This window comes from Eumetopias jubatus, unplaced genomic scaffold (genome assembly GCF_037043125.1).
Source record: "Eumetopias jubatus isolate StellerSeaLion01/CBP00866 unplaced genomic scaffold, mEumJub1_p1.0 scaffold_9, whole genome shotgun sequence".
NCBI classification, from domain to species: Eukaryota; Metazoa; Chordata; class Mammalia; order Carnivora; family Otariidae; genus Eumetopias; species Eumetopias jubatus.
The window spans coordinates 24,024,237-24,050,433 of NW_028274815.1; the positions used below are offsets into that span (position 1 = coordinate 24,024,237).

Genomic DNA, 26,197 nt, shown 5'->3' on the forward strand with positions numbered 1-26,197 from the left:
AGCGGTAGGGAAAGGCCCTCAGCAAGACCCGCAGGAGGGCAGCGGAAAGACTCACCATGTGTCCGTTTTAGAAGTAAATATTCCTTCCATGAAGGCCTCTGGAGGCATCCATTTGACGGGCAGCATGGCGCAGCCTCCCTTTCGGTAGTAGCTGGCTCTGTGGGGAGAAGAGGGGACCCACACTTGGTTCTGGAGGGGGCTCCGAGTGGGAGCTCTGCTGGGCAACCATAGGCTGCAGCCATTCCAGGACTAAAATGGACGAGGGGTTCCCGTGGCTCGGGAGGAGGGCAGGGGGACACATGAGGGGCTCCCGTGGCTCAGGGGGAGGGCAGGGGGACACATGAGGGGTTCCCGTGGCTCAGGGGGAGAGCAGGGGGACACATGAGGGGTTCCCGTGGCTCGGGAGGAGGGCAGGGGGACACATGAGGGGTTCCCGTGGCTCGGGAGGAGGGCAGGGGGACACATGAGGGGTTCCCGTGGCTCAGGGGGAGGGCAGGGGGACACATGAGGGGCTCCCGTGGCTCAGGGGGAGGGCAGGGGGACACAGGTCATTGAAAATTAAGGTAAGAACTTTGGGATCATTTAATAGGAGGTGGCCCGCCGGAGGAAAGGAAAGATCTATGTCATGACTAGAGTATCCAGTAGCAGATGGGTAGATTTCCCTGGATGGGTTTCGTGTATTAAAACTCGCCACGACTAACAGTATTCCAGCCTGGTGCCTGATGGTCCACAGTCATGGAAGACCCAACCTGGGGGGACTGAGAGCAGGGCCTGTGTCTTGTTCGCAGACTCTTGGATTCTCCGTGGCACTCACACAGTGTTTCGTTCAATATAGGTGCTCAGCAAATAATCTGGGGAGCTGGAGGGACACTGCCTTCCCGAGCACACCCTAGCCCGAGAACACGGGGCCGGTGACAGAGGTGGCTCCAAAGGTGCGAGTTGATTTATTAGTTTTTATCATGAGCAGCATTAATGACATCACTGACATAGCTAATAAATTAGCTCACACCTTCGAAGCCAGCTCCACCCCCAGCCCCGCGTCCTCCTGTTGGGGTGCGCTCAGGGAGGCAGCTCCTCACCAGGCGCCTAGATTAATTACTTCACTAAACGTGCAGTGGTCCCCCTCCTCCATGGGGCATATCCTCCCAAGACCCCCAGTGGATGCCTGAAGCCACAGATAGTACCAAATCTTACATAAACTAGGTTTTTCTTATACATACATACCCATGATAAAGTTTAGTTTATAAATTAGGCACAGTGAGAGATTAACAACAAAACTACAATACAACAGAACAATTATAACAATATAGTGTAATAAATGTGAATGTGGTCTCTCTCTCTCGAAGTAGCTTCCTGTCCTGTAGTTACCCTACTTCTTGTGATGTGACATGATAAAATGCTACGTGAGGAGATGAAGCGTGAGCCCAGCGACACAGGGATTGGGACGTGGAGTTAGGCTACTGTTGGCCTTCTCATGGTAAGTCAGAAGGAGGGTCATCTGCCTCCAGACCACACAGTCGACCCCAAACAACTGAAACCCGGGAAAGAGAAACCACAGATAAAGGGGGGGCCCCGGACCGAGTATTTATTCTGCTGAGTGCTGAGGACATGAATAAGTCATGGTCTCTGTCGCCCCAGCGGAGAGTTTAATGGAAGAAACAGACACACAGACGCCTGCAGCGGAGAAGAACCTGTACAGTGATGGAGTGTGTACGAAGCTCAGGGACACAGAGGCGGGGGTGAGGGACAGGAAGAGCTTCACTGACGGGGGCCAATGGAGCTGAGTGCTGAGGAGCTCTCCTGGAAGACTATTCCTGACACGTGAGATGGCATGGGCGTGTGGGGCCAGTGGGGCCAGTTGGGGTGGTGAAGCCAGGGCCGGGGAGCTGTCAGAGCTGAGGATGGAGAGAAAGGGCTGGCTCGCTGAGTCATGAGTCATGCTGCAACATTCGTTATCTTGAACTAAGGGCAATCCTGGGTATTCTGAGAAGGGAGGGGGAGGGGAGCTGAGACCCTGAGAGGTTAAGAGAAGGGAGAGCAGAGCACCTGATCCTCCCTGTGCTGCTACCCTGCAGGAACGGGGTGCCCTCAGCATTCCCTCCCATGTCGATCCCTACCAGTTCTATGGGGGCCTTCAGGGCTCCCCCATACACTCAAAGAGTGAAAGCTCTCTGTGACCATCACTCCTCACTCCTTCCCTGGATTAGGGGTGGGAGGTGCGTAATTAGTGACCATGCAAAGGAGTGACTTGCTCAGCTCACGCAGCACGTCACGGTTGTAAATAGTCAGCTGAAAGTGAAATGAGGGGTTGGGAAGAGAAGAGTAAGGTAAAGTACAGTAGGAGGGTTTTCTTTTTAATTAGAAAAATTATTTTATTTTTTAATGTACCCCTGAGACTATGACAGGGGTAAAGAGATGAAGCTGAGCTATGGGCTCTGAACCACCCTCCCGTGGCTCCTGGTGTAGGTAGAAAAGACTGGGGAGCCGGCCCATAATGTTGTCAGTTCTGGGGTGCTCCTGTCTGGGGTGATGGAAGCCAAGTCCCATTTAGAATTCCTGAGTATTGAGGAGTAAAAGTTTACTGAGAATTTTTTCCCTATTAAGTATCCGGGTTACTCTGTGTCTGAGAACATTCTGGGATTAGAGAGTTGGAACCAGAAAGACGATCTCCTTAAGAACATGGTGTCAGTGACAGCAGTCGGTGTGATCCTAGAATTAGACCACCAGGCATGCGCACTAACTAAGCTGTTGTATGTCCCGGAAAGGGCCTTAAGGAAATGTTAGGCGGCCAGTGGACAGGGTGCCAGAGAGGACTTAGGGCACAGGCAGCCACGTCCCATTCTCTTGAGGGGATGGGGCTTTGTTGGGTGACAGCCGTCTTTGCTCACCTGTAGATGTCTCGGGCCATTCCAAAGTCTCCAATCTTGGCCACTCTGCCAGGGCCCGGACAGGTCAAGAGGCAGTTTCTGGCAGCAATGTCCCTGGAAGAAAAAAAGGAAAGCGAAAATGCATTTCCTAATTTTATTTCTGGGAAGATACACAGGTAATATTCATCACAAGGATTTTCACCTCCAATTAAAGTTCAAATAGTTCCCTCCTTTGCCCTCGATTTCCTTTACTATGTTATACTCCAGTATGGGAAAGATAGCTCGACCCATTCCAGCCCTCAGAACTAACAGGTGAGTGGAAACGGATTAGGGCAGATGATTGAAAATGTTTAATGGGATGGCAATAATGAAAGTAATGATAATAGGAACTAGAATTTATTGGCCTTTTACTCTGCACTAAGCATTGTTCTAAATGTTTCATGGTAATTATCACAACAACCCTAGAAGATACAGGGCTCTATTCTCATTCTATTAAAAAACTTAAGCTAAAAGAAGATCGTATAGGGACATAAGAAATGCCATTTGGCCTTAGCTTATTTTTTTGTACAGATTGCTGTTGGTTTCTGCCAGTTGCCTGGGGCTTGTTCTGGGAGAGCATGACTTGCATGATACCAAGTTCAAGCAGGTCAAAGTATTCCCCAATAATTCTAGTTTTCTTTTTAAATAAGCTACTATTGTTCTTACATTTATGATTTTCACTAATGCTTTTGCTAAGCTGTATGCATCACAGCTCTGGGGCTGAGGAATCATTTCAAGTCGTAAAGTTATCGTGTTTTCTTTGCCGTTGTACTCCAGATGGCCTATTTTCCTGTAGCACGCCTGGAAGGCATGATCAAAGCTCTGTAAGACTCATCCACTCATCAACTGCTTACCCATTCTTGACATGCATGTGGGAATGAAGGATGCATCCAAAGAAAGTCTGGAATGGGTCTCTAATAAAATTGAAGTCCTGGGCAGAAAAAAAAGTCTTTCTAAGGGAGTACAAGTGGCATTTTCCTGTTTTCAACCAGTTTCCCAAAGGTCCTGATCTTTGGTGAAGAAATAAGGACATGGATAACATGTGAAATAAACAGGATCTAGACTGAGGGTCACTAAGATACCAGAACAGGGGGGCAGAGTGGGAGATGGATGTTGTCAATGCCACTGACCTGATACAGAGGGTTTCAGTTGAATTTTGAGGAGCAGTGGTACATAAAATACCCTAATAAAACTATGAAAGCATAACATATATGACATCAAAAAGAAGAAAAATAGTAGGATATATAGCCATTGCTTCTCAAGAGAAATATACTGAAGCAGCAAACAATATTTATATCTCCAGGAAGGTCTTTACGCTGATGCGCATGAAATTGTTGCTTAAAACAGTGATCTTGAATTTAATGGTAAGAAAGTGAATGTGATATCAGAGAACACACCAAGAAGTGGTAGAATGACCCATAATTCTTGAAATGGCAATAAACCATGTCCAAAGGAAACAGATTTAATAGAAAAACAGGAGCCTGTGGATCTGGGAAAGGAGTTCCGCTCTGAATTCAGGAGGTGTGCACGCATGGGAGACTGGGAATCTTGAGGCGGATGTCCGTGCAGGAGAGGGCATTAGAGGTCACACTGCTGTGGGGGTGTGTGCCACAGAGCTCATGGACAGTGAGGAGGTGGGAAGGATGCTTTCCTAATGCTGGTTACCCCAAAAGAAAAGCTTTGATTGGGATGGACAGTTTCTGTTAGATGTTGCCTTTTGCTTATAAAGCAGACCCTCTGATACATTACTGATTTGATCTCCGACAATTTCATTTCTCAAAAAAGATAAAAGTAGCAACAAACAATTACTCTGGGACATAATTCTGACCTTCAGTAACTATTTACAGATGTGGAAGTGATAAGAATCTCGAGAGAATGTGATCCTGTTCTCTCGTTATCTACAATAACAGAGCACTGGATATAGTCAAAGGTCTCATGGCTCCAGGAAAGCAGATTTTAAACAACGACAGAGGAAAGAAGAATGTGACCCCTCAGCTGGAGAGTCTGGACGGTTGGGGATGAACATGGGGCTCGGATGAGAAAGCAGAAATGATCTCGTTGAGAAGGGAAGGCAGGTGGCCAGAGTCACCAAGGTGGCTGCCCAGCTTGCTCTCCAGTGAGTCCAGACTTAGAGGACACAGGCAACGGGTGGAAAGGTGGCTCTAGCCAAGAATGAACTCCAAGAAGAGCACGACCTTGCCCTATCTGAGCAGCCATAAAGCCCAGAGCTGAGATTTATGGAACGTTCTGGCCACAACAGAAAGGGCAAGAACAGTGGCAGGGCTGCCCTGTGCTTTGACGCAGAGGGCGTAGCTTTGGAGGAGAACATGAAGGACTGGTCCCAGCTCCCTTTTCACTCCTGTTATTTCTATTACGCACAAGACCTACAAGTGGGACAGCGTTAGAATCAAGAGGAAGATCTGAAGACCAAAGAGATGGAGCGACAGTGAAAGGGTATGCCGGTGTGAACGTTTATTGCCTTGTTTTAGGAATGAATTTAGGGGCCCAGGCGGTGCCTTTCTTGATCTTTAATTTCTCCATTTTTATTAGGGCAGGAAGCATAGCTTGCTATCTGCTTACATGCTTTTCCATCTCTGAACTCACAGCTTCTCTCATTTCCTGCTTTGTACTTACATATTCTAATTATTACAAACATGTCTTATGCTCTTTGAAGACATTCGTTAAAAAGTGATTGTTCATTCACCAGGCTGGTATTTACCAACTGAGAAGCATATCATTAGGAAGAGCTTTGCAAACAGCCTAACAATCTATTTGACTTTTCAATTTCAGAATCAAGGTGTCAGCTGAGAAAGTCGTCAACATCCACATGGAAAGAAATATGTATAATCTATCATGTCTATAGCATTACATGTGGATTTGATGTCCCTATCAAATACCATTTAAACATAAGGGTCCTATAGAGTAGAGGAGATGAAGTATGGAAGCAAAGAAAATGATCTATTATGCTTCATTTCAGAGTATTTTAGAAAAAAATTAATGTATCCAACAGACATTAATCGTGCCCCACGAAATACCAGGGATACGAAGATGAATAAAACAGGTCCTTGCCTTAGAGTTACCCATAGTCAAATATGTGAAAATAGGAACTCCTCTAACTTCCCTTAAGGAACTCGGTTTTCTAGATGGGAAAAATGTTAAAGTGATAGTGGACTGCAAGGTACCGGCAGGAGTCCCTGCGGAAGGTCAAGAACAGCTCGGCTAGATCTCTGGCACTGGGAAGGAGATTTTATGATACCCATTTTACATATGGGGTAAATGAAGCCCTGATAGAATAAGTAATTATCTTAAAGACAAGTGAAGCCGAGTCATCCAAACAAGTCTGGAGAGAGACCTACCATTGTACTCTGAAGGGGGGCACCTGGGTGCTTGAGACATGCAGGGAAGCACACAGAAGGCAGAGGGGAGAGCAAGGTCGCTTTGACTCACCGGTGGATGAAGTGATTTTCCTCCAAATACTGACAGCCATAGGCGATGTCCCGAGCCACGTGCAGAAGGTCCAGCATGGCCAGGGAAGAGGGCTGGTTCTGTGGGGAGACAGAAGCGGTCCGCTGACGAGAAGCTCATGGGCAGAGAAGATCTGAAACGCGGCCTTTAAGAGCCGGCAAGGAGCGAACACGGACTCGCTGTCCAGCTGGGTCTCAGCCCCGGCCCACTTCAGGAATCACGAGGCAGCTTTCAACACATACGTCCGGGCCTCAACCCAGACCAACGAGCCCGCCTCTCTTGGGGAGCGTTAGTGTTTTCAGGTTCCCTGCACACCGCCCCCCCGCCCCGGGTCCGTGCAACATGCAGCCAGAGCCGAGAGCCCCCAAACTACAGCAACCCAGGATGGGGCAGGTCTATTCTGCACATTCTTCCACCTCAAACTTCACAAACACTCAAACCTCCCAAACTTATAAACAAACCTGCAAAGAAATCAAAGGAGATAGGTTTTTAAAATGTTTAAATGTTTAAAAATATTTAAAGAAATCATCTTCTTCAAGAAGATCTAGACCTAAAGTGGACTGAAAAAGAAAAGTTCTCAGGAAATGCTGGGCTGGTGAAGAGCTATGTCAAGCATTCTTCTGTGAAGTCTCTTGTGCAAAAGGAGAAGTCACCCCATCCCCGGGGGTGCAGCTCATCTCAGCTTCCTTGAAAGCCTTGCCGGGCACCTGGCAGGCTTTTCCGAAGGCTACGTTCCATCTTGGTGTCTCTCTTAATTCCTAAATCCTCGAAGTCTGCAGTAGCCTGTTATCACTGTGTCACATTCACTTTGCTGTTGTGTTTCTTTGACCATATCCCCAAGTAAACTGCGAGGTCCCTGAGTGGGGATTTCAGTGTCCAATTCCGCAGTACACAGCATGATGCTCGGCACACGGCAGCAGTTCGGTGAATACTGGGGCGGGGTGGGGGGTTGGTTGATGACAGCTAAACTTTGATTTGCCCAGATGCCGGCTGGGAGTTTTCTCTGCCCCAGATCAAGGCCTCCTCAGGACTCCCTGGAGCAATAGTATGGATCTAGGGGAGGCAGAGAGGAGTCGAGCTGCTCTAGGGCACGCTTCAATTCTGGGGGAGACGACTTGGGGAAGGATATACCCTCTGCCCACGAGACCTCAGGCAGTGCCTTATATGCAACAGAGCAAGTCCAGGCACATGACCTCCTTTGATGCAACATCCTGTGTGGTTGTAGGGAAGAGACGGTATCTCCATATTAAAGAGAAGGCTGAGGGCTCAGAGAGGCTAAGTAACTCACTACAGGTCACACAGCCAATAGCCGGGAGCCGAAACCGCCCTGAGCTGGGCTTTAAGGATCTGGGTTGGGGGAGGCAGGATTCTAGGAGTTAAAACTGGGCTGCTCAGGATAACATGTCCAAGAAGGGATGGAGAATTCATGGACACAGTGCATAGTACCCAACTGAATCAGAATACAGCACACAAATGCAGTGAGCAACATAGTTCAGTGGCCAGTTGAAATGACCCGGGCTTCATCCCTGCTTGTCCTTTACTCACTGTGTGGCCTGGGACGAATTACTTTGCCTCTCTCCAAGTCAGTGTCCTCGTCTGAGAAAGAGGCATGTTACTATCACCCTCGCTAGATTGTTACAAGGACCACAGCAAGAGTCACAGAGTGAATCCTTCATGAAAGGATCTGGAGTTATGGTGGGGCTACTACATGGAGGATCACGGTGGTCTCAGGAAATGTTCCCTGTTTGGGCTTCTCTAAGGGCCTGATTAGGGTCAGAGCCTCTGGGCACTGTGAGAGAGTACCCATCTCCTGGGGTGGGGGGGAAGTAATATATTTCCAAGGGAAATACTAATCTTTTTTGCTATAGTATTAGAAATATCTTCTCCCTCTCCAGGAAAATGCTCTATTCCTATAAAAGAGGACCGGTCATCGCTTCCCCTGAGTCTCTTTGTGTCTTAGCCCCCATCACTCAGGCTGCAAGGACCACTGATGTCTTAAAAGCCTGGCATCTGGCAGGGACTAAATCTTCCCAGGCATTAACCCATGGGCCATGTTTATCTGAGCTCCCTGTCTCCTGCTGCTCAGAGCAAATTAACTGCTCCGCTAATCAGTTTGCACAGAAGCGGACAGTTGGCAAGCTGTGTGTGTGTGTGTGTGTGTGTGTGTGTGTGTGTGTGTGTGTGTGAGTATGCGTCTGGGGGGAGAATTGGGGAAGGTTTAGATGTTGTGTCAAACTGATAATCAAACTAGCAATGCGGAGCATAGCTAGTGTGTCCAATGGCATTTGTATTGATCCAGGCAAAGAAGGAGTTGGAATCAGGGTTTTGTTTTTTTTTTTTTTTTTTTTCCCCCACCGATTCACCACTGAGTGTGGCACTGTTTGGCAACCATACATTCTTTGGCAGCCATTGTCATGGACATATATCTTGTCCAGTACTCAGAGAGGATTTTGTTCAGTATTTCCCAAAGCGGGCTTGTGGGATGGAATTTGATCAAATAGGCATGGGAATTCCTGGGTCCAAACGGTTTCCTGAGCACAGGAATCATCAGTCTTGGCTATACACTGATGTCCATAGCTAATCAATAAGACAGCAGTCTGCATGGCTCTGAGATGTGTCTGACCATGGAATTCTTTCGAGCCTGCGTGTGAGTGTGCTCCTCAGGGCACTGGTGTTCCCCTCAGGGACACTGTTTAGACCAATATCCTACTTTTGCAAGTCAGAAAACCGGCCCAGTGAAGGAGAATGATTTCTTTGGTTACAGCTTCTGAGGGGCTCTTCCCAGAGGGTAACGTATATACTAATAAAATGCAGAGCAATATGGGCATCTATTCCTTCCTGAAGTAGCTTCTCCTGGGCCGTTTAGAGGTGAAGAATCAGAGGAGATGCGGTAGGAACTGTTTCACCAGTGAAAAACAGAATAGGGATATATTTTAAAGATTTACTTATTTTAGAGAGAGAGCAAGCGAGCAGGGGGAGGGGCAGAGGGAGAGGGAGAGAGAGAATCTCAAGCAGACTCCCCACTGAGCGTGGAGCCTGCCACGGGGGTCGATCTCAGGACCCTGAGACCATGACCTGAGCCAAAAACCAAGAGTCGGGTGGTTAACTGATTGAGCCATCCGGGCGCCCCCAGGGTAGGGGTATATTTTAAATTGATGCATAGAAGGGCACGAGAGAAAGGTGAAAGGAAGAAGCAGGTGCAGATGGGGAATGTGAGGTACAAAAAGCAGCAGAAAGCCCTTGTCAAAAACGATGAGAAGTCACTGCTGCTGGGGCCTCGTATTTCCTGGCTGCTGATGTGGCTGACTTTTCACCAGAACCAAATGCCCCTTCGTGAATTTTGGAGCCAGCATTGGTCTGGCAACCTCAGAGCCAAAGATTTACACTTGGGCATTAGCCCAAAGCAAAGGTTCTCGTCTGGACACTGTGATCCCTGAGATACAGGAACCTCCCGTGTCCTGAGCATCTGCTCAGAGCCGCTACCCACAGGCATTGCCGTGTTCCAAATAGGTACAGACACTGTTGTGGTTAACGACGGTCACCTTTAATTGACAGGTTACTGACCCCTTAATGGCTTCTGTCATTATTGATTGAATCAACGGATACCAAAGACAGCTATTAGCCTGTATCAGGCTTATCTTAAACCCTCAATAAATATTTGTTGAATAAGGATTGGGTCTGTAAAATTACTTTGACATTAATCTTTCCTTCTTGAGAAGGTGGGGTCCTGGGACCAAATGAGGTTTTCATGAATTTTGTTTCCATGACAGCCTGGGTTGGCCAGGGCATCCATTCTGTCCCACCGCGTCTGCACATACCTGTTCTGTCACTTCATGTCAGCACACCTGTTATCTGAAGCCAGAGCCTCTTAGACCGTCTCTGAGGTCCTTCGATCCTGATAGTCTATGGAGCTGCTGGACCCCAGGGACGGCAGGAAGAGAGGACTAAGACCGTGCCTGATTCCGAATGCCCAGCCAAGCGCCTGCATACAGCAGGTGTCAGGTAAGCCCTGAGAGTCTCAGGGGGTTCAAACAAATGAACCGGGTGGAACTCAGGCCTTGGAATCCAGTGTCACACCTCTACCCGCCGTCTTTCGGTGTGTGTATTTCTCCAGCTGCGATGCTCATTGGCCAGTCCCTCCGGCCTTCATCCCGTGCAGGTTACTTGGATAGCCCCCTCTGCCCACGACAGTGCATGTTCCTTTCTCACAGTCAGCCCGATCCTCACCCAGCTAAACTGGATTTTGTGGCTCTGAGAATCCGTGCCCAACGCCCGGCAAATCTCCCAACCCCCAAGGAAGTTGCAGCCACAAACTCATGTTCGAGGGCTCACTCTGGAGAGCTATAATCCAAGACTTAAAATCACCTCTCGTGGGTGGGCGTCTCAGGAAGGACCGGCTCCCTTGGGATGCGTGGGTGTGTATGAAGGTGAGGAGCAGGGTGATTGGGATGCTACCAGGACGTGGGGGCTTGGCCGGCAGGGAGAGCCACGCAGAGGAAGAGTGGGGTCAAGGGTTAGAAGAGTGGATTTGGTGAGTGGGATCCTGACCCTCAGAAGCGGCCCTCCCAAGGAGAGTCGACCAGCTTCTGGCTGTGGGCATCCCCTGGGCGGTGCCTGCAGTTAGAGGTCGCAACTTGGCATCAGGCTCCTTAGGGTGGTGCAGGGGGTAGGAGGTGGCATGAGGTGTGAACGGTCTGCCTTTCCTTGCTGGTACTTTGCTCTTTGGGACAATACACAAATCATCTTTATCATCACAAGGCAGAGACGCTTTTGCTTGCAAGAGAGAGGGAAGATCCCCGCCCCCCATGTCCTCGGGTTTGCCAAGTGAGAGCGTCCCAGGCCCCCTGTACAAGCAAGTCTGTCCTTTGTGTGCACAATACTTTCTTCTCAAGCCTCAGGAGCATCCAGGAGGAAAACCAGAGCCAGGTCTCCTTCCAAAGTGTGATGCTATGTGTCCTTATTTGACCCCTGCCAGAAGCACTGCTGAGAATCTCGGGGCACAAGAGCTGAAGGCTCTGCCTTGCCGAGTGGTGGTGGGAAAGCCTTTGAGGCTGGTGTCCATACCCTGCAGGGACGTCTGGCCGTATGGGCTCTCAAGGACCCAACCTCATCTTGGCATTCCATGGCTTCCTAAAGAGGATCATTTGGATAAACAGCATGGTACGTTGGAGCGAGCCCTGAATCAGGAGTCCCACGTTCTGAGGTCTAGTCTCAGGTCTTTCACTTCCTGTGTGGCCTCAGCAAGTCACCTAACCTCTCTTGAGTCACAATGTTCTTAGCTGGAAAATTAAGGTGAGATCTACGCTGTCTACTCTACAGGGTGGCTTTCAGAAATGTGGCAACCACGAGGAAGATGAAGATAATGCTGATGAGGGTTATTATGAGATGGGGTTGGTCCTTCACCCCCCTCTCTCCTCATCCTCCTGTCAGCTGTGCTCAGGTGTGCACACACTCAACTTTGCCGGGAGTTAGACCGGATTCTTCTCAGATGCTGAGATAGATCACCCAGAGGCTTGTAGGAAGAGTATGGAGGCTCCCTGGCCTAAGGTATCCTAACTTCAGTCTGACTGACGGTGGGGATTAGAGCAGGTGTGACCTTTCAACGTTTCTGCCTCCAGTCTGAGTCCGTGAGAGCACCGCGTTCAGTTCTGGGCTTTCTGGCTCAAGGTGGCTGTCCTCTTGTTCTGCTGCCCCGGGGGTGGGGAGGGTACAAATCTTCCCTGTGGTCTTCATGGTCCAGCAGCAACTTGAGGAAGCTGGGTCCTAGCTCGGGGGTCTGCTCTGCTCCAGTTCCTGATGCTCAAGGCTTCCTGAAGACCCCGGCAGGGACAGGAGTTGGCAGCTGGACTTGGGGTAGGCCCCATGGGCTACGTCTTAGAATTCAGAACCATCTCTGAGATGTTCTAGTCCAGCCCTTGGATTTCACACTGCCGATCCTGAGGTTAGGGGGTTCACAGTCCTAAGCCACATGGGTTGTCTAATGGCCCACCAGGATGGGGGGGTGGCATTCCTGGGTCTACCTAGGTTTCTTCGCTCCCCCAAACTCCAGCCCCTTAATCATGACACACATGCAGAACCTTCATAAATATTTCAGTATTTTATTTTGACAGTAAATCTACAAGCTCAGGATGTCCCCACTTAAGAGATGGGGGTAGTGGGGTTCAGAATGAGTAGATGTAGAATGCCCTGCCCCAAGTCGGTTGAGTGAATGACATGGCCGACATGAGAGTCCCCCTCTGTGCTTGTCCCTAATTCTTGGAATCAGCAGGCCACAAAAATGGATTCAGGCTGGAGGACCCATTGCACAAGCCTGGCTCACGCTCCCCAGGGTGGGTTCAGCCGGCATCCACCTTCTGTCCAATCTCTCCTGGTCATTCCCCCAGACCCAAGCCCCAGGGCTGACTACCCTCCCACTGAGGATGTTGCTCCTCAGGCTGCCCCCTCTTGCCCCTCCCACCCTCTGCTCCATTCCCTGGCACAACCACTAGGGCAAGAGTGGGTCTCACTCACCGGGCGAGGGCGGGTCTCCCGGAGGAAGGACTTGAGGTCTCCACCTGCCATGAGCTCCAGCAGGATAAATCGGGGCAGGGCTTGTAGACTCACCCCAATACAGCGCACGATGTTCTGGTGGTTGAATTTGCTGCAGAGCAGAGGGGGAGTAACCAAATTTAACTGAGCTGAGTCTGGGAAAAATCTTAAGTAGGAAAAGCAGGAGACAAAGTTATGTTTTCAGCAGCTGCATTATGTAAATGCATTCGGTAAATGTGGGTAGCCGGGGTCCCACGCAGAGCCTAGGATGGGGAGAATCTCGCTGCTGAGCAGGTGGAAGAAGCGGAGGGCAGGCTGGGCAGGAGCTCCGTCGGCAGGAGAGTATTTGCCTGGAGACAGAAGGACGCTACACAGGTACTTGGTGAGGAAGTGGGGTCAGAGTGGGGGCGGGGCAAGAGAGCGGCCAGGGTCTTGTCCATTGGTGCACGGACCGCTGGCTAGGACTCATGTGTGAGTTCTTTGAGGAAGCCGTCAGGCAGAGAAGCTGAAGGAATTGCTTCCTCCAGGGACCGTGTGAGCCCTGCCAGGTGACCGTGTGTGAACGAGAGTGAGGAAGAGGGCCCTGGGTGCACCCCCATGGGTGCTCATGGGGAGAGACTGAGTCTGGCCACTAGGCCCTAAGATCTGGGTTTTCTTGCTAATGGGATCCTGTCAGGACACCTGGGGCGTGGGGCCAGTGTACTCCGTGTGGGCACACTCGTGCAGAGCTGAAGGACTACACTGCTCTTCACGGAAATACAGTAGTGATGAGAGATCAGCAACAGTGAGAAGGGATGATTTGGGTCTCCTTCCACATCATCTTATACTTCCCAAATTTTAGTCAATAATCATGTATCACCTGTCTAATCGGAAAATACGTTACCCTTAGAGCTAGGGGCTGAGCCTGCTGGGCATCCCTCCTGTGGCCCCAGACCCCATGGGCACCTCACATCCTGTCCTGGCCTTATTCCCGTGCCGCTTCCACGCCGGGGGGGGGGGAGGCGGGGACCCCAGGCCACCTCACTGTGTCTGGATGTTTGAGGCTCTCCAGCCTCGAGCGGGAGACCACAAGCATGGTGAGATCTTAAGGTCAAACACCTGTGTCCTCTTGAAGGCGATCTGCTGTCAGAGCACATGCCCTCAGGGGCCCTGGGCACTAAGATTTCAAGTTAGGGGCCCCAGAAGCACACATGGAAGGGTGCAAGCCAGCTGGTGTGGGACAGGGTGTGGTGGCCTCCAGCACGTTAGGGGCATACTTCCTTACACAAGATCTGAGAGCTGGGATTGGTGAGGGGCCTTGTGGAAGAGTTAGCGGGGGTGAAAGTATATCGTCCACTGTCAACAACTAGCATGCTCTATTAAGAGAAGGGGGGAGCCCCACTGGACGACACAGGGGTGCTCGTTGAAGGCAGAGTGATATCCGTCGGATTATTAGGCCACAGAAATTTTTTTTCTTGGACAACCACCTGGGGCTATTTCACCCTGGTAAGATGTGTTAAGAATTTTAGGGAGTCTCCCGGTGGAGAGGAAGGGGACGCTGGAGGACGACACCGTGTCCCTTGGAGACTGACAGGAACGTCTAACAGGGGTGGGGGTGTCTCTCTGTGGCTTTATTTACCTGATAATCAGGGCTTCCATGAGGAAATCCAGTTCGTCCTGTTCAGAACACACTTCAGGCAGCGTCTGGGCACAGAAGGGGAGGGTGGGAAAGGAGAAGGCTGTGAGCCGCAGCCAAGAGCTGAGGCCCACACAGACTGCCGGCCAAGGTCAGGCCCGCGATGGAGCTGCCTCTTACCTTTACGGCCACTTGCAGGGGGCTCGGGTCGCTGGGCACTCCGGACACCTGACCTTCATACACCTCCCCAAACGCACCGTGGCCCAGTCCCCTGTGTGCAGGAAAAGGCAAGGTGAGGCAGAGGGGGGCGGGCCATGAGAAAGAGACATACAAGAGGCGGGGGTCACGTACGCACTCAAGAGTAACACCCCCCACCTGGCTTGGCTAGACCATCCCAGGCCGCCACTGAGTTATCTGAAAACTGGCAAGAAAGGTTCCCACCGGGGATTCGGGACACTGGTTGAATGTTCATTCATTCAATGAAGACTAAGTCTTTGATATCCACCAGGGTCACAGAGGTGAAGAAGACACGGCCCTTCCCCAGGGAAAGGCTCCCACGCCCTGGGGAGGGACAGATCACTGGCAGACCCTCCTGTGGGGTGTGCTCAGTAAATGATGGAGGAAGGCATGGGGTGACCTGGAAGCTCAGAGGAGGGACACTTTGCTCCACCTGGAGAAGGAGGGGCCAGGAAGATTTGGGGAGGGAGCAGTTGAGTGGCTTTTGAGGAATGCCCTGGCTCCCTCCCATGTTGTTCTCCTCTCGCTGTGCAAACCCCATGAATAGATGGGGTGTTAAAATAAACAACTACCTCCCCAAATGGCCCCAAACATTAAACGTTCTCCTCCCGGGAAGGTTGGAAATGCCTGAGAGGTGGCTTTGATGGCCTCTTGTGGCTAGAAGAATCCATGGTGCAGGGAAGACATCCAGCCCCCCTAGAACTCCTCCCCACTTGCCATCCCCCCTCCCCTAGTACAGCCGTGGAGCACTCACCGGATGAGGGTGATGTTTTTCCGAGGCACCTCCTTCAGGTCACTGATGGAGGAGGTCTTGCCAGCAAAGCAGTAGTTGGGGTTGTAGTCAGTCATGATGGTGGAAGTGCGGAGCTTGCTCAGCTTGTACTCAGGGCTCTGAAGCTCCATCTGCATGGCTTGCAGCTCCTGGTGCTTCCGGCGGTACACTACAGACAGATGAAGGTTAGCTGCAGTGTGGCCTGGACCAGGCAGCCTGGCCCCTGAAGCCCAGCACGGGCTGCCTCCTCCAGGAAGCCTTCCTGGATCTCCATCTCCTCCTCGGGGATCTAAACGTTTCCATCACACTTAGTAATACTAACAAAATGAAAGATCATTTAAAGGAGATGTACAGTTTAAGATCATGTCAATGGAAAAGATTTTATTGTCTCATACAGGGACAGAAGCCCATTAGCTGGGGTCCTCTGAGAAGCAGACCCAAGATTCACCGTGCAAGGATTTCATTAGGGGAAATGGCTGAGTGGTGGTGGGGAGGGGCCCGGGCAGGCTGGGAGGGCCGTCAGGCGGTGTTGAAAGTCTGAATCCCAGTGTGGGAGCGTGAGGGAAGGTTGAGTGAGGACCTGAGAGGGCCATGCAATCTAAACAAGTTTCAGCAAGACGGCTGAAAGTTCTGAAGCCAAAGTCAGCTCTCAGAGGGGTCCCCTGTCTCCCAGGGGTGGACCCGCCTCAGAGTCTCTGCTCAGCCCTGTCACCGGTGCAGCTGGGTGTCCTGGTCACTTGGGCTTCCTACAGCTAGAAACTGCCATGGACTGAAAAGGTCTCTCAACTGGTGCCTGAGGACGTGCATGCATTCTAATCCCGCCTTCATTACTAGCAACTGAGCAACACTGACCAGGTCATGTGACCTCTTTGGCCCTCAGCCTCCTTCTCTGTAAGCAGGGACAGTAACTCCTGCCTGTCCCCTAAGCACCCCCACTCCCTCTCCTTGGGGACGTCAGAATGAAATGAATTCACCAACGTAAAATGGTTTTGAAAAAGTCTCAAGAGCCCCACCGGTGGAAGGGACCATCATCACTGCTCTTACTCTCTATCTGTGAGAACATTCTGTAGGGCCAAGTCCACGGGAGGCAAGACGAAACTGTGATGCAGGGGATGGATTCTGTTTTGAAAGCCCCATCCCGCTAGTTATGGGCCAGGGCAAGTGAGTCAACAGCTGTGTTCTCAGGGCCCTCCTCTCTGAAATGGACCAACCATGCTCATAGGGTCAAGTGAGGATTCAGTGAACTAAAAGGTGTAAATCACCTGGCACATGGTAAGTGTGCAGCAAGTGTTAGCTCTCATCATCCTGTCTCTCAGAAGGATGGCATCATATAGGAATAATGCCTGTTGCCCTCCCCCTGGCCACCCGCAGGTTCCCTTACCACCCGCCCCCAGCTCCCCAGGGGGCCTGTTCTAAAAGTGCCGTCCATGCTAAGCCTTCCCTTCTGCCTTCCTTCATGTCCCTGCCCACCTGCCCTGCACATTTCCAGCAGGAAGAGCCTGGCTGGACCTCGCTGAGCCCTCCGAGACCTGCCTATCAGCTCACCTGGGCTCACAGGCCTAACAGAAACACTTAGAAACCAACTTCGCGTTGCCTGCCCCACATGGGGAAGGGCGGGGCTGGAGGTGTTCCCTGGGGAGTGAGCCCAGCCAGGTGTCCCCTGGAGCCCAGGTCTGATGGCAGCTGAAAGTGAACTCTGGGGGTGGGACGAGCTTTGGCTACTGTGTCCTCCTCTGCAGAGTGCCTCCAGAAGGCTCTAAGGGGCATCGGGGTGTGGAATCAGCAGTTCCTCTAGGGAACCAAGGCGGTGCTGGGGGCTGGGGGAGGGGGCTTCGGTTTGAGGCTGGCCTGGGCTGCTGTAATCACCACGCACCCAGAGTGACACCTCTGCACCCACGGCAAAGCAGGAGATGCTGTTCTGTTCCACCAGATTGGCCTTCCTTGCCTCCCCCTGCCCCGCCTCCCTGGAAGCCCTGGGGCTCTGGCACACTCACCAATCATGATGCCTGAGAAAGCCAGGACCAGGGCGGCCACGAGGGCGGAGGTCACGACCGACAGGACCAGCGAGAGCGGCAGGTGGGGCTCTGGGGTGGGGGACACTGCAAGACAGATCCCCGCGGGGCACTGGTGACAACACTGATCACCCTCTGAGCTAGCTCCAAGACAGAAATACCCTCCCCCGCCCGGACGGACCCCACCCGCTCCTCACCCGCTCCTCCCCCACTCCGGAGGCCTTCTTTGCGGAGGGCCAGGGCAGGCAGGGGGCTCGTTCTGGCTTACAGCCTTCAGCAGTAGCTTTTGGGTGAGGGAACACGTGGCAGGGATAAATACCAAATCCTGGACATTGATCCCCAACATCAAGTGCACAATGACACGAGGAGGGTGGGAAGGTGAGCCAGCAGAGGCTAAGGAAGAGCTTCAGCGGCCTTGGGTGACCACAGGCTCAGTACGACCCAGGAACAGAGGGTGCCCGTCAGTGACCCTGGGAGGCTGAGTTACTGCCCGGGGCCCAGGTGCACACCGGCACAGCCCCCCCTGGGGCATCCTGCCGGGTCCTGGACACTACATCTCACAAGGACATTGTCACTGGAATGCCCGGAGATGCAGGACACAGGGTGGGGAGGAGACATGAAAGTGTCCCATGTGAACTGATGGAAACAAATGCGTTATTTCGTCTGGAGACTTGTAGGAGGAGGGAGACGGAGCTCGGGCTTCAAACCCCTGCAGCGCCTGAGAGGATCTGCAAGTCCAGCTTGCAAACTCTTGATGGGACAGCACACCTTGGGAGTGTGGAGGTCCCTGGCGCTGGGGTGTTCCAGTGCGGACAGGATGGCCCCTTGGTGGGGACGTGGGGCGGCACGCCCTGGCTTAGGGGTGGGGCAGGACACCTTAGGGCTCCTTTCACACACAGGTCCCTCTGCCCAGTCCTTAGAGCGCCCGTGTTGGGGCGGAGAGATGGGGGTCAGAACGCTTACCGAACTGCATCTGAGGAGCCCCAGAATCGTGGACACCAGCTGCGGCCTCCGTGGGCTCACACTCTGGGCCCCTTCCCTGTCACCGCCCTCACCGCCCCCTCACCGATGCAGGAGATGCCATCCTCAGCCAGCACTGTCCCGTGGTCACAGAAGCAGATGACCTTGTGGCTCTCGGGGTCCATGTGGCACTCGTCTCCCTCACAGTGGCTGCAGTTTAGATAATGCTTAATATTCACTTCCCCGTGGCCCTCCATCACTGGCGACAAGAAGGGAGGATCAGCCTGGGGTTGAGGCAGCGAGGACCACCCTGCACCCCGTTCCCGGCCTCTGTGTGTGCTTTGTCTCTAGCTTGTCAGTGTGGGTTCTCTGGCTCCTGCCCCCACGTCCCCCGGCCCCTGAGGGACCGCAGTGGGGAGGGAAGTCCCCCACGCAGCTGAAGGAGCTCAGACAGGGGACACGTGGCTGCACTGCTGTGGGCGGATGGGCGGCTCCGAGTGCATGCCCCTCTGGCGGGCTGGCCCAGGCCACGGGACTATTGCTGCGGCATTTTCTAGGACGGGCCTGCCTGAAAGTCAGTCTTCTGCCTGCATGTCCGGATCAGACCACACCTCTTGACTTCCAGAAAACGTGCTGAGACGAGCAGCGGGAAGACTTGCCTGTGAGGGACCCGTAATGGTGCCTTCATATCTTGGCTCTGTGTCAGGGGCCCTGAGGTTTGGTCTGGGTGGGAGAACAGGCCTGGCAGAGGGGATACCTTTTAGAGCGGGGGTATACAGGATGCCCAGCGGACTGATGAAGGAAACCCCGTCCTCCCCGTCCATCTCGGGGTCATTGTCTGAGGCCGCGTTGCCGCCTGTGCCAAACCAGAGAAGAGTTTAACGCAGAGAGGCAGGGGGCCCATGTCTCAACACATCTGCGTATCAGCGGGGCATGCGGGGCCTCAGGGCGGTGAAGGGCCTCAGGGCGGGGCGGTGGGGAGGGAAGGGAGGCCTGGGGCACAGGGGCGGCACTTGGGGTGTGGCTCGGGAGATGCTGGGTATGGGGGCCACCTTCCCCCCCGGGCTGGGCCAGCTCCTGCCGGGGAGTCCCCACCACTGCACTGGGGCTGCTTGGAAGCAGTTCGTGTGAATAAGGATCAGAAGCGGTCTCGTGTCCTCAGGCTGGACTAGCCCCTTGGTGCCTCCTCCAGAACTGGCCGGGCCAGTAGCACTGAGGAGTTGCTCTCCAGTCCCATCGGGTCAGGGTGAGACATGGGGGGGTGGGCCCCTGTGCCTTTAGGCTCCTGTCCCTCCTTTCAGCTGGGCTGGGTTATCTTTGGGCTCCCCCCTCAGGCTCCTCCCCCCCACCCCCAGAGTTTGGAAAAGAAGAGCATCTGGTTAATACAAGCATCTTACACACAGCGGAAAGCAAAACACAGACAGAACATCACAGTGCGTGCATGCATCGTGTCCTAATCTGTGGGGATGGTGGAGCCGCCGTTTCCCAGCCTCCCAGCCTCCCAGCCTCCCAGCCTCCCAGCTTCAGAAGCCTCTTGGGCTCTGCTCTGAAGCTCGGAGGAGAGCTGGGGCCAGTGGCCGGCTGCTGGCTGACCGGCTGGGCTGGGGCTGCCCCTCGGCATGGAGGGGGCAAAAGTTCTGGAAGCTGGTGGGCTGGGGCAGGGAAGGGAGAGGGAGTCTGTGAGGCCAGAGGCCACAAACCAGGCCCTTAAGGAGCTGGCTTGGCAAAGACTCAGGCCAGGACGTCCAAAGGGAGGCACGGGCCTGGGGAGCGTGGCCTCTAAGGTTCTCGTGGCAGCACGACGTTAGGGGCAGCTCAGAGAACAGTCTAGGAAATCGAAGCCCTTTATCATTGGCTTTGGGGGAGGCGGGCATCAAGAACACAAGAGCTCTTGAAGCCTTGAGGCAGGATGCTGGCTCGAGAGCCAATACCCTGCCTCTGGCCGGTCCTATGGGGCTGAGAGGAAAGCGTGCATGGTGACATCACAGTCCACACTTGGGGTGGGTGGGGGGAGGGCAGGCGAGGGCCAGGGAGAGGACAGGAGTGCCTAGGACTAAGAGGGAGGGAGTGACACCTTGAACACGAATCATCTTTACCTATATATCCTCCGCCTCCTCCACCTGAGGAGCACCCCCCTCCACCCCCTCCGAAACCCCCTCTTGTCTCCCACCCCCACTTCTTCATGGCCTGGGGGCAGGAATGTCCTCCGGTGGCGCCCTCCAGCAAAGATTTTCCAGACCAGAGCAAGGAAGTGTTATCATTCCAGCCACCTCCACCACCTGCAGGAAGAGACAGAGAAAACCTCAAGCGAGAGGGTCCTGGCTAGGCTCGGTGCGTCCGCCGCGGGGACCCGGCACAGGAGGCAGGACGCCGTGTGTGCTCGTGCTCTGAGGGTGCTCACTCCGGCTCCAGCGCCCAGCCCAGGGGGGCCTGGGGGCTTCGGAATCCACAGCTGGAAAAACAGCAGCGTGCCCTTGGTCCTAGTGAGACCGGCTTTGGCCTCAGCCATGCACAGCCAGTTGGGGCCATGCTTCAGACCCCTGCTTCCCATCAGGCCTTTGGATCAAAAGCTGGGGAGGGTGTTTGGTTAGGGGTGGGGACGTGGGGGGACGGGCAGCATGACAACTAAACTCATTCCTCTGCCTCTTCTCCATGCCCCAACTCCTGAAGTGCAGGGACTTTGTTTCATTAATGCTTCGCATCCCAACAAGGACTGGGACCTGCCAGTCCTTGGGCATCCAACTGTCAAAATCCTGCTGGGGTCACTGCAGTGGGGTTCCTCTGCAGGAATCCCAGACTAGGCCAGACAACCCGATGGGCTTTATTGTTTACTGGCTTTGAAACCCTGGGCCAGCACGTGCCCGTTCTGAGACTCAGTTTCCTCACCTATATCTTGGATATAGTAAGACTTGCCTCATTGGGTTGATGTTCAGACCGGAGGGGACAGTGGGCATGGCTGACGCTTCCTAAACCACGACAGGTAGGGACGGTTGGGCATCAGAAGTAGAACCCAAGTGTGAAGAGGTCTTCACACTCTGAAGCTTTGTCTTGCTTGACTGCTTCTAAAGAGCTGCTCCAAGGTCAGGTACAGGGAAGATGAGGGTGGGGAGGGGGTTGAGGGAAGGAGTGGGCAGGCCCCTGTGATGGCAGCCACTGGAGCTGTGCTTTCCGACGGGCCTGGGGCTGAGGTTGAATGCAACTTTATCTTAAGGCCACAGGCTAACCAGAATCAATCACTCATGCAGGCCCTTGAGATTCCAGGACCCTCTTTGTCTCCACCTATATTGTTTCCTAGGACATTTCAACAGGGGGTCTACTCCAAAAGACCCCACAGTACTTCCATTCCAGCAGGTGATGGATGGTGAGGACCTGGAGAAACAGTAGTGCATGGGTCTGTGGAACCACGAGGGTTAACTGGCCTGGGCCGGTTAAGGGCCTTCTGGAAGAATGTGTGGCAGAGGCTCTTCTGGGCCCTGAGGGGGCAGCAGAGGGACGTCTAGGTGAGGAGCTGCGGCTGGAGATCAGTACTGTGCTAAAGAGAAAGAGCCGGGTTTTAGGACCCAAGGCCAAGGTCAGGAACAAGCTTGGTCTAGAACAGGGACGATCAGAACTGAATTGAGGCCCCCAGGCAAATCAGCTTTGGAAGCTGCAGGCCTGTGGCGTCCGGCTTGGTTTTCAAGCGTCTGGCCTCCCTTCAGCCAGCCAGAGGGTGGCGTGTGGGCCTTTCAGGGCCGTTGATGTCTCATGGCAAAGAGAAGCCCCCTCAGCAAACTTAGGGACCTGAAGTGGGCCATGAGGGTGGTAAATAAATTAGGATGACCTGGCCCTGATACCGTGTCTGCCACTCCACCCTGTGCCCAGCGCAGTCCCTGGCTGAGGGGGTTTCTGATCCCCCACTCCGTCTTACAGCTTTTAAGCAAAGAAAACAACCTGCAGGGGTGCCAAGAATAGTGCTGGGTTGTCCTCACCGAGACCACAACCCCTATTTCTATGCTTCCTTCTCTTCTAGCCATCTCTCACTCGAAGGGAAAGTTTGAGTATTTGTTTAATTAACCTCGAATCTTAAATGCCTCCAAAGATCCTTGGTCTGATTGTGGAGAAAAGAAAATACAAAACTGAACTGTGTTTCCTCTTCGGACATGGCTGGCTTCAGAGGAATCCGAATTCACACCCCCTTCGTGTCTGTCTCCAGGTTCTGTGTGGCTGCCTCTGACTCTCGAGCATGGATTGCCAAACCATGGAGGTTCCTGAAAGAGCTTTTGCAGTGAGACGTGCGAGCTGGTAGCCCCGGGCCTGGAGGCACCAACCACAGGGCCTGGGAGGGCTGACTCTGCCCGCACTTCTTCCATCTGCTCACATCCTGCTGCATTTGAGGAAACCCAGGGAGGCTGGGCTGCCCGTCCCAAAGCGGCTGCCTGTCTCCTGTGCCCGGTGACCTCTGCAATTCAAACCCCATGTCTGCAGAGATGCCTCCACGTCCCCAAGCTGTGGCCCGCCCTTCCTCCCTCCCTCGATGTGGGTACCAGTATCCAGAGCTCCCAGCTTCTCAAGCACCAGCAACTGAGACACAGGTGTGTGATGGCGGCCGGCCGAGCCCGAGCTCATGCAGTCCTGGGGGCCTGTCCTGGGGGTCAGTTCCGGGGAAGCGCAGGCTTGCAGCGCCTTACCTGCGGCTCCGGAGTTGCCATTCAACCCCAGAACTGAGGAGTTATTCTCCAGTCTCTCTGGGTGGAACATGTCTGTCTTGGCCCCATAAGCCCTGCCGCCACCGCCGGCTGCAATGATCAGGGGCACTGGCACGCCATCCTTCATCTGCCGGGGAGACGATCAGAGATTGAGAAAGCGAGCAGGGCTCCCACTCTGGGGACCCCCGAGCCATTGCAGTGTTTACAGTGTCAGAGTGTTGGCTGGGCCGTGGGTGACATCCCGGTGGTCTGGGGGCTCTGACCTCATGTTCCAGCCACCCATCCGCCCTCACCCGCCCCCGGCTCCCATATCCGTCGGGGTCCAGTTAGAGAAGCAAAAGCACCAGGAGATCTAAATATATGAATACCAGGAGGCAGGGATGGATCTTTTCCTGAAGCTGCTCACACTAGGCTCAGAGGACTGGGTGCTGGTGCTTAGAAGCACGTCTCTCTCCTCCCCCTTTCCTCCCCACTCTCCGGGGTCTCTGGCTCTAACCTCCACAACTTCAAGATTAAGCCCTCAGCACCACTGTCCTGGTGGGAGGACCTAGCAGATGCCTTTGACTGCTTTTAAGCATGTCAGAAAAGGCCACCATGGGGCAGGGGAGGGCACCGTGGGACCCTCTGGAACTCTGAGGCAGGGACGACAAGGCCTGCATGGGGCCATCGGGCTGGTATGTCAGGAAGAGAAGAACCTGCCTTTTCTGGGACAGACAGGGACCCCTACATCCGTCTGCGCCTCGCTTTGCTCCTCTTTAGATGGGGCTAAGGACACCTGAGGTGCTCCATTCCCAGGGCGGTCGTGAGGACCCGGCATGACGGATCCATGACTCGCGGAAGTCACCGCCCATGGCGAGCTCTGGCAGCTGGCCTTACCTTGAACACGTAGGTGGCTCCACCTCCTCCTCCACCCCCTCCTGCCCACTCATGCACGCTTCTGTTCACGCGGATTTCTTCTTCTATCACATTGTTCTCTCCAATGCAGACTTTCTGGATTAATCGGTTTGTCTGGAGAGACAAAAAGCACCTCAGGTTGGTGCCCAAGGTTCTCTACTTCCCAGCAGACAGACCTTCTGTGCTTCATGATAGGCTCTGACGACCTCTCAAATAGCTGACAGTTGAGTTGAAGAGATAGAGATAGATATATGACATATATCTGTAGATAAATCAATATCTATATTTATACACACACACACTCACACATAACTGTCCCTAGAGCGTATTAGAGAAAGACCATAGGATAGCTTAGATAGAAAATGCCGGGAAGTTGGGGCACAACAAGCAACTTTGTTGCTGACTGGTGGTCAAGGAGGACTGCCTGTAGGAGGTGGTATTTAGTTCGACCTTGAAGCACAGGGAGATTTTAAAACAGAAAATGGGGGAAAGTCAGAGCAACCCAGAGGAAGAGAGTAGCATGAGCCCAGAGAGAAGCAGGTGAGGGGGAGCTGGGGGATTTGGGGAAAAGTACAAGAGTCTCTTTGGTTCAGAAAAGTCCACTTTAGGACAGAGAGACAGTCCAGGAGGACCTGTTAGGATCCTCTGGACTCTGAAGAAGGGATGACAAAAGCCCTGGTTTGCGAGGTAGGGCTGGAGGGGGTGAGGGAATTCAACTGGACAGTCAGGTAATGGCCAGAAGACTTGACTACAATCAGACTGCATTCTCTAGGCGGTGGTGAGCCATTGAAGGTTTTTTGAGAAGCTGCAGTTTTGAAGTATCATGGGAAGAGAACACAGCAGTGCGAGCCAGGCTCAGATTTATCCCCAGCCCATCTATGTGAAAATCATTTCTCCATTTTGGACATCTCTTCCCTCCCATCTAAGGTCTCACTTCTTGCCTCCAGAAATCCCCCAACACGGCCTGAAATGGAGCTGTGTCCATCATGGAGAACAGGGTGCGACCCCAGGAATCTGCAGACACCCCTGGGTGCCTGAGGAGAAGGTGCTCAACCTCTCTGACCTCCAGGTGTAGAATGGGCAGGCCGTATGTACTTAGGAGAGGTGTCTAGGACGGTGTCTCCTGTGTTAGGGACTGAATAAACAGCTGCTATTATTTCACATGGTCTCGGTGTGCGCCCAGGCATCTGGGAGTCCCGGGGGATCTGCAGGAAATCCCTGTGACCCAGAATCCGGAATCCCTGAATAAGGGGGAGGGCTTCAGGAAGAACCAGCCCGCTTGTCGGGCACAGCAGCTAAGAAGAACGCTCCAAATATCCACCCGAATTCGGAGGAAAATGGCTTTTCTTTCACTTATTAGAAAAAAAGGCCAATAAAACATCACATTTCCATTGACTGCTGCTGTGTAACCAGCCAGTGGACATGCCAATTCATCTTGAGCCACTCCTTATGCAAAAGCACTCAGGGGTGCAGGCAATGAGTACTAGAGAAATTTCCAGATAAATAGCCAAGATGCAATTTGTTTTAAGGCATTTTGGATTTAATGATGGAAATAATTTGATATTTCTTAGAGTGGATTTAGTGTGGGTGGGAAGGTTCTGAATTGCTATTGTACAGGGCTGACATTTCTCCTGTGTGTTTGTGCAGTGCTGTCCGGGTGGGGAGTGCGGGGGGTGGGGGTGGGCAGTGCTGGGAGGAAACCCTGCTAACTGCTGTGGGGTGGGCATGAGAAGCTGGGGGCATGCCCAGAGGGCTGAGCCCGGGGGCAGGGGACACAAATGTGAGCTGTCCACCAGGCAGAGCGGAGCACAAAATACAGGGTCCAATCTGGCTTCTTGACTGGCTGTGCTGGAGATTTGCTGAGCCATGTTGGGTGAGGCACCTCACTTCCCCGGACCTGCCTCCTCCTGTGTAAATCGAGGGGCTGTCCAGTCTGAACCAGTGGTACGAAGAAGGTCCATCCCTTTAGACCCTGCTCTCCTCCTCCTCTCTGTCCAGCGGCAGTGGGGTCTCCACCCTTTGCGGATGCCCTCTTCCTGTGAACAGAATCTGCTGACGGCTAGGAATTGCAGGAGTGGGAAGGAGGGAGCAGGCGGGCTGGGGAATGGCCTTTCCTCTAACGA

The 26,197-nt window shown here is 53.2% G+C and overlaps 1 protein-coding gene across 2 annotated transcripts in view; it reads right to left on the reverse strand.

The window, feature by feature from the left end:
• Positions 1-26,197, reverse strand: part of ALK (ALK receptor tyrosine kinase) — a 690,188-nt gene that overhangs the window by 13,028 nt on the left and 650,963 nt on the right. For both annotated transcript variants that reach the window (XM_028099603.2, XM_088026382.1), the window contains 13 exons: positions 24,057-24,188; positions 23,163-23,307; positions 20,592-20,774; positions 19,253-19,351; positions 18,602-18,754; positions 17,518-17,622; positions 15,506-15,692; positions 14,695-14,785; positions 14,518-14,582; positions 12,882-13,011; positions 6,354-6,451; positions 2,889-2,981; positions 56-157 (listed from right to left, as the gene is read on the reverse strand). In XM_028099603.2, coding sequence (XP_027955404.1) covers positions 56-157; positions 2,889-2,981; positions 6,354-6,451; positions 12,882-13,011; positions 14,518-14,582; positions 14,695-14,785; positions 15,506-15,692; positions 17,518-17,622; positions 18,602-18,754; positions 19,253-19,351; positions 20,592-20,774; positions 23,163-23,307; positions 24,057-24,188 — 1,583 coding nt within the window. The remainder of the gene's footprint in view (positions 1-55; positions 158-2,888; positions 2,982-6,353; positions 6,452-12,881; positions 13,012-14,517; positions 14,583-14,694; positions 14,786-15,505; positions 15,693-17,517; positions 17,623-18,601; positions 18,755-19,252; positions 19,352-20,591; positions 20,775-23,162; positions 23,308-24,056; positions 24,189-26,197) is intronic.